The sequence below is a fragment of the Bombina bombina genome, chromosome 7 (assembly GCF_027579735.1).
Source record: "Bombina bombina isolate aBomBom1 chromosome 7, aBomBom1.pri, whole genome shotgun sequence".
In the NCBI taxonomy this organism is placed as follows: domain Eukaryota; kingdom Metazoa; phylum Chordata; class Amphibia; order Anura; family Bombinatoridae; genus Bombina; species Bombina bombina.
This window is the reverse complement of record NC_069505.1, coordinates 157,597,380-157,605,623: the sequence shown is the minus strand read 5'-3', so window position 1 is coordinate 157,605,623 and position 8,244 is coordinate 157,597,380. Positions and strand designations below refer to the sequence as shown.

The 8,244-nt window shown below is 37.0% G+C and overlaps 1 protein-coding gene across 1 annotated transcript in view; it reads left to right on the top strand.

The window, feature by feature from the left end:
• Positions 1 to 2,620: 2,620 nt before the first annotated feature.
• CCDC34 (coiled-coil domain containing 34) overlaps positions 2,621 to 8,244 on the top strand; it is a 75,817-nt gene continuing 70,193 nt past the window's right edge. Inside the window, exons 1-2 of the mRNA XM_053688906.1 lie at positions 2,621 to 2,665; positions 4,341 to 4,589. Of these exons, the coding sequence (XP_053544881.1) occupies positions 4,351 to 4,589 (239 nt within the window). The 5' untranslated portion in view covers positions 2,621 to 2,665; positions 4,341 to 4,350. The remainder of the gene's footprint in view (positions 2,666 to 4,340; positions 4,590 to 8,244) is intronic.

Sequence of the window (8,244 nt, the reverse complement as noted above, 5' to 3'; positions counted from 1 at the left end):
TGGGAGAAAGGTCTTTCAGGCAGTGGTGCCCTCCGTTTAAGCGCCTGCCTTGTCCCTCCCTTCATCCGTGTCCTAAAGCTTTGGTATTGGTATCCTACAAGTAATGGATGAACCCGTGGACTGGAAACACCTTTACAAGAGAAAACAAAATTTATGCTTACCTGATTAATGTATTTCTCTTGTGGTGTATCCAGTTCACGGCCCGCCCTGTCATTTTTAGGCAGGTGATTTTTATTTTTAAACTAGAGTCACCACTGCACCCTATAGTTTCTCCTTTTTTCTTGCTTGTCTTCGATCGAATGACTGGGGGTGGCAGTTAGGGGAGGAGCTATATAGACAGCTCTGCTGTGGGTGTCCTCTTGCAACTTCATGTTGGGAAGGAGAATATCCCACAAGTAATGGATGAACCCGTGGACTGGATACACCACAAGAGAAATACATTTATCAGGTAAGCATAAATTTTGTTTTTTTTTGGGTTGTGGATTAATTTTTTCAGCGGAAAATGGCTGTTTTTATTTTTATCCCTCCCTCTCTAGTGACTCTTGTGTGGAGTTCCACATCTTGGGTATTGCTATCCCATACGTCACTAGCTCATGGACTCTTGCCAATTACATGAAAGAAAACATAATTTATGTAAGAACTTACCTGATAAATTAATTTCTTTCATATTGGCAAGAGTCCATGAGGCCCACCCTTTTTATGGTGGTTATGATTTTTTGCGTAAAGTATAATTATTTCCAAATTTCTTTTGTTGATGCTTTCTACTCCTTTCTTTATCACCCCACTGCTTGGCTATTCGTTAAACTGAATTTTTGGGTGTGGTGAGGGGTGTATTTATAGGCATTTTGAGGTTTGGGAAACTTTGCCCCTCCTGGTAGGATTGTATATCCCATATGTCACTAGCTCATGGACTCTTGCCAATATGAAAGAAATTAATTTATCAGATAAGTTCTTACATAAATTATGTTTTTGGGGGAAACCAAATTGTATAGCAATAGGCTTCTTATGAGATAACATTTCCTATGGCCAGGAAAAGTATGGGGAGAGAAAATACAGTAAGAATGGTCTGGCAGGAGTGTTGAGCACTCATGGAAAAAGAGATACAATTCAGTTCAGCCATTGAATTGTTGGATAAACCATATTTTAAAAAATGTGTTCATTAGGCGGCTTTAAAAAGATATATACCTTGTCATTGACTCAACAAATGTGCCCAGCTAGCTCCCAGTAGTGTATTACTTTATTTTTTCTAAAAAGGATATACAGAAAATGAAACAAACATGATAACAGAAGTAAATTGGAAAGACGTTTGTTCATTAGGCAGCTTTACAAATATATGTCTTGTCATTGACTCAGCAAATGTGCCCAGCTAGCTCCCAGTAGTGTATTATTTCTTTTTTTAATCAAAGAATATACAGAGAATGAAACAAACATAACAGAATTAAATTGTAAACATGTTTGTTGCCTAGGCAGCTTAACAAAAATATGCCTTGTCATTGAATAAATAAATGTGCTCAGCTAGCTCTCAGTAGTGTATTACTTTGTTTTTTTTTAACCAAAGGATATACAGAGAATGAAATAAAAGTGATAACTGAAATAAATTGGAAAAACTTTGTTCATTAGGCGGCTTAAAAAATATATATGCCTTGTCATTGACTAAAAAAATGTGATAAGGTAACAGTAGTGTATTACTTCATATATTTTTCAACAAAGGATATCCAGAGAATGAAAGAAATATGAAGGGATCACTAACATTATTTTGAGGAGTCTTTATTGGATGATATTACAACATGTTTCATTAAACATGTTTTGCAGCAGTAAATGTATTGGTTTATTAATAAGAGCACAATGAATTGGAGATGCATTGAAGGGAGCCCGTGCAAACCTGCATTGAATCAGCATAAGAAGCAGTGCGAGTGGCCGAGTGGCGGGTGAGGGGCTGTTTGTCATGCACGAGCACGGAGACTCAGCTGAGCTTTAGAGAGGGAATATGAATATTTATGCGGAGGGAGGAGAATGGGAGGAGCTGCAGTGGGGGCGGAGTTCCGAATCTTGCCGAGGAGCCGAAGAAACGGCTTCCAATAAGCGGCAGCGCACCTCCCAATGAGTTCTTGCAGGTTGGCAATGGGATGTCTGATATCATGTTGAGAGGTTACTTGTTAATTTAACCCAAAACAATCATATATTCCTAAAATAACTCCCTGTTCATCTTAGTAAATATGACATCGTGTTTGTTAATGAGGATTTTTTTTGTCATTGCTAAATAGTATCAAGGTTTATTAAAGGGGCGTATTAACAGGATGGACGCGCAGTTAAAATAGTGTTTAAATTCTCGTGAATTGCAGTTGTACTCTTTTTCTCTAAAAAGCAAAACAAGTCGCGGCTCACACAACTTGCTGCTCACTCACTGCCAGTCTGCCACAACAGCACAAAAACAGCCGCCAAGTGCTAGCTAATTATAGGAAGCATCAAGCGTTGCCATGGAGACCGTTACAACCGTTTTGTGTCTCCAAAGGTAACGGCAGGAAGAGAAAAAAGTGCGTTGGAAACGTGTTTTATGATTGGGTACATCCCGCAGTGGATTATGGGCCTTTGGCTTATGCGGCCATTTTGAATGCTGGCTGCTGGGAATGTTTGTGCTGATTTAGGGCACTCTTGGAAGTACCCGGTGAGTAAAGCGATAAGCGAAGCGTTTTCGGTATGTGAGGTATCATGTGTGTGTAACCCCCAGAGGTAATATCTGTTATCAGGGTGCTTATTGCAATAATATTAACAGCAATGGCTGAAAACTAAACTGTGAAATACTATAATGCCCATAGGTACATGACATGGAGCTGAATGTGGTTTACATAAAGGGAACCACTTATGTTTACTTATTACAAATGTTGCACTTGCATTGACTTTAGTTTTCTAGCTGCAGTGTAATAACTGAGATATTGCTAACCTTATGTATACCATTTAGAGTTGACAGGTGTCCAGTATTCATCAGGACAGTCCAGTATTTTTGTAGGCTGTTTAGTAAATTTATTTGCACAAATACTGGACACTGTAATGTCCAGTTTTTTAATGTCCAGGAGTCAAATCTCCTCTGCTAAAGAGGTAAAAATATTGATTTGTATGTTACTGGCAGCCAAGGGGTAAAATGACTGCTCAGTTGTGGAAAAACATACATGTGGGATCAAGACCTAGCATTGTAACCTTCTCTGGAATCAAAAGTTGTTTGTACCCCACAGAAACGTTATCAGTTATAGTCACATTTTAAGCATGTGCAATTGGTGACATTACCTGCAATATATACTCAACGTATAGATGTTTATGGATAATACCATATGTTTTCATTGGTGACATTTTGTACTATAGACATTTAAAAATGCCCACATTTTAATATATTGCTGCACAGTTTATTATAATTTGCTCTCTATTGTCCCTCTGTCACCCAGAATCTAGATATGGGCAAAATTATATTTTGTAAACTTTCCTTTTACATATTTTTACAATAGCTATGCATTGCAGAACCCACTAATTATTATGTCCCTTTAAATAGTACTCAATTATATGCATGGTGAAATTTAATGACTAGTAAAACGCATCTCTCTCAAATATCACCTTATTTCCTGTCCAACAATTAGCAACATTTTTGGTAGTTATCTGAAAGCTAGACTTATATTTTTGTGTCAAGAGTCTTTAAATGGTCATTTAACTCTAAATTGAAATGCACATGAGTACATTTAAGTTTTGAATAAAAGCATTTTTTGGAATACACATACGTATTGCTAATAATCACTGTTTCAGTTATAGCTTTTACTGTGCTTGAAGCATATGTACATATGTCTTGTGCACCTGCTCAAGGAACTCAGTTTACATTATCCGTGAGTAGTGCATGCCCCCGTTGGCTCTCTGAGGGTGCATGGGGCATATGTTAATATACTTTGTGCACAGTGAAACAGTGATATCTTTACTTGAAGCATTTATGATATGTATTGAATAAAAAAAAATGCTTGTTTTTCAAGCAGTCACCTTCACTTGCATTTTCAATTTTGAGTTTTATGTCTCCTTTTAAAGGCAACTAATCACCAGCTATCTCTGTGGTGCATCATTACTCCTCATCCTACCCAGATATGCTTTTCAACAGAGGATACCAATAGAACAAAGTAAATTTGATAATAGAAGTAAATTGAAAAGTCTCGTAAAAATTGCATATTCTATTTGACTTTCTACATTACCAACTTCCATTTGAAATGGTATATAATATACTTACGCACACAGTATGTTGTCTAATTATACATAAATCAATTAACTCCTGATTTTTACTTTTTTTTTTTTTTTGCTTGTTCTTTTTTAAGGTAAACAGATATGGCTTCACCTCCCAGCAGCAAACATTCAGTAGAAAGGAGGCGCTCTCATTCTACACCACAGGCGCAAACTATGAAATCGGCAACGCCAAGCTGCAAGAGAGATGATCACACCAGTTCTGTTGAATCCACATATTCTCTGCTTTCCCCAATTTATCATGACAGCTATGAAAGTTATGAAGAGGACCGTATTTCAAACTCAGGGTCAATTACAGACCTGATAAAAAGTAGAAAACCCAGGTAACCTGCATTGCCAGAATTGTGTATATTTTGTAACACTGGAGCAAGTCAACCTAGTATAGTGTTTTCAGTTGACTTGATATCGTGCTTCATCATATTGTATGCAGTAAACATTAAGAATTAAAAACCCTACAATATATAGGTAAATGTAGTGACAGTGGTTGTTAAAGGGACACTGAACACAAATTTTTTTTCTTTTTTGATTCAGATAGAGCATGCAATTTTAGGCAACTTTCTAGTTTACTCCTATTATCAAATTTTCTTCCTTCTCTTGGTATCTTTATTTGAAATGCAAGAATGTAAGTTTAGATGCCGGCCCATTTTTGGTGAATAACCTGGGTTATTATTGCTGATTGGTGGATAAATTCATCCACCAATAAAAAAGTGCTGTCCAGAGGTCTGAAACAAAAAAGCTTAGATGCCTTCTTTTTCAAATAAAGATAGCAAGTGAACGAAGAAAAATTGATAATAGGAGTAAATTAGAAGGTTGCTTAAATTTGCATGCTCTATCTGACTCACATAATAAAAAATTTGGGTTTAGTGTTCCTTTAACTGATGTCTTAATTTACCTTTAAAGATATATATTACATGTTTATTCAGCCACATCCTCCCTATTGTCAATTCAAAGAGCGAGCATCATAATGATCTATCTGCACCATTACTATGGCAGCTGCACAAAGTGGTGTTGCTCGCTGTTTAAAAAAACAATAGGAACTGGAAATTAAAAAAACAATAGGGACATGTCGTCATTAGTAAATATAATCATGATAAATATAACTGGAAATTAACAAAGCAGCATCAAAATGTCAATATACTGGTCAAATGAACCATGCACAAGCATTCTATATTTAATCCATTACATTTATACAGAAAATAAACTGGTTAGTTTAGCAAAATTGATATCAGAGCTAACATACATAATATTGCATATACAGCTTATAAACTTAACCCCTTAATGACCACAGCACTCTTCCATTTTCTGACCGTTTAAGACCAGGGCTATTTTTACATTTTTGCGGTGTTTGTGTTTAGCTGTAATTTTCTTCTTACTCATTTACTGTACCTACACATATTATATACAGTTTTTCTCGCCATTAAATGGACTTTCTAAAGATACCATTATTTTCATCATATCTTATAATTTAATATAATAAAATGGAGAAAAAAAAACACACTTTTTCTAAATTTGACCCCCAAAATCTGTTACACATCTACAACTACCAAAAAACAACCAAAATAAATAGTTTCTAAATTTTGTCCTGAGTTTAGAAATACCCAATGTTTACATCTTCTTTGCTTTTTTTGTAAGTTATAGGGCAATAAATACAAGTAGCACTTTGACATTTTTTTCTCCAAATTAGCAATATTGTAACACTGATATAGTAGACAACCCAAAAGTATTGATCTAGGCCCATTTTGGTATATCTCATGCCACCATTTCACCGCCAAACGTGCTCAAATAAAAAAAAAAAAAAAAAAAAAAAAAAAAAAGTGTTCACTTTTTCACAAACCTTAGGTTTCTCACTGAAATTATTTACAAACAGCTTGTGCAATTATGGCACAAATGTTTGTAAATGATTCTCTTTGATCCCCTTTGTTCAGAAGTAGCAGACTTATACGACTTTGGCGTTGCTTTTTGGTAATTAGAAGTCCGCTAATTGCTGCTGCGTACCACACGTGTATTATGCCCAGCAGTGAAGGGGTTAATTAGGGAGCTTGTAAGGTTAATTTTAGCTTTAGTGTAGAGATCAGCCTCCCATCTGACACATCCCACCCCCTGAACCCTCCTTGACCCCCCTCAAACAGCTCTCTTCCCTCCCCCACCTCACAATTGTCACTGCCATCTTAAGAACTGGCAGAAAGTCTGCCGGTACTTATTAAAGTGAAGGTAAAGTTAATATATTTCCAATTCATCAATGCATCCACTATAATAATAATAGTATGATCGCTAACTCTATTTGATAAATTTATTTAAATAATTAAACTTTTACTCACTATCTTTTGTTCCTACCGTTACACTGCAAACTCCTCCCATCCCCTACTTCCTATCTTTCTGTTCGATGATGTATAGAGCGGTTCCACCCGCTCTATACGTCACCGAAAATGCGCGTTCACAATGCCCTGTTTACTGCGCATGCGCTTCGCGCCGATACCGGCATCCAATGCGCATGCGTTAATCTAGCAAGAAACATAGTACTCAATGAATAACACTAATATATTCATTCAGTACTATGTTATTTGACAAGTAAGGCAATGTGCTTTTCCGTTACGGTCCATAACTTTCTCAGCGGTCCATGAAAGCAGTTGACAAATATTTTTTTCCCTAAGAATCAAATGCGCATGCGCGAAACGGGAGCGCACTCCAAAACTAATACTGACTCCAAAATTATTGGGCATGCGCAGAATAACATGTGTGGGGATGACGTGGTTTGATGGCCGCCTATCGGCCAGAGTTTCAATTGGGTATGTAAAACATGTGACCAGGAAATTGGAAAAAAAAAATATAACGGGCTGAATTTGCAGAAGAAAAAAAAGATATTTATTACGGGGATAATTGTTTTTACAGACACATAAAAAAAAAATGATGAATGAAACTTATATTATTTATGGCAAAAGATTATTACTGTTGATTGCAAACAAGGTAAGTTAACCTTCACTTTAAAAATGCTTGTTTTTTTTTTTTTTTTTTTTTTTTTTTAATCTCCCCCCACACACACACAATTAATTCTGCAGTGTTGGATCCCCTTTTAGCCCCCAACCTCCCTGATCCCCCCCCCCCCCCATACAGCTCTCTATCCCCCTTTTACCTATTTGCCGCCATCTTGGGTACTGGCAGCTGTCTGCCAGTACCCAGTTTGTCCCCCAAAAATGTGTATTTTTTTTTTATACAATAATATATTTTCTGTAGTGTATCCCTCCCCCTCAATATCTTACCCCCCCCCCCCTCCCAGAACCCTTGCCAAGCATCATGGATATCCCCAAAATCAGTGTCAGACCAATTTTTCTAACTGAAAATACGAGATTCAGCGCGCGTGCACCCGCACGTCGCCTCTTCCGCCGACTGTGGCACATCATGATTGCTTCCACCGCTTGAAACCCCTGAGGACGTACAGGGTACGTACTTGTCACTAACTGACGATTTTGTAGGACGTACCCTATACGTCCTTGGTCCTTAAGGGGTTAAAGTGATGGTAAACTCTCCCTTTTATAAATTCAGTTCCTGAATGTTAGTGATATTTTAGATGGTGTTTAATTCATTTGTAATGATGTGCTGTAACTTTTTAAAACGGATATGAAATTCAAATACCCTGTGCTTCGCTGCCCCTTCAAAAGGGGAAAGCGCTGATTGGAGAACAATTCATCAATGGGGCCATTTTCCTCCTTTTTTCCTTTTTTAAAGTGCTCGGGTGCTACACCTAACTCACAACTTGTAATATGAACGAGGATCAACTCAGCTGCGCTATTCGTTTTGTTTCTGGTAATTCCGTTTTACCAGAGTGCACGCTAATATCAGTGCAGTCCCGCTATATTGATAGAGCACTGTGTACTACCAGTATCACTCCACTTGTAATCTGGGATATTATCTTTTGACTCTTTGCTTTTCTGACATTATTTGGGATAAGATTGTTTTTTAAAAAAAAAAAAAAAATACTGT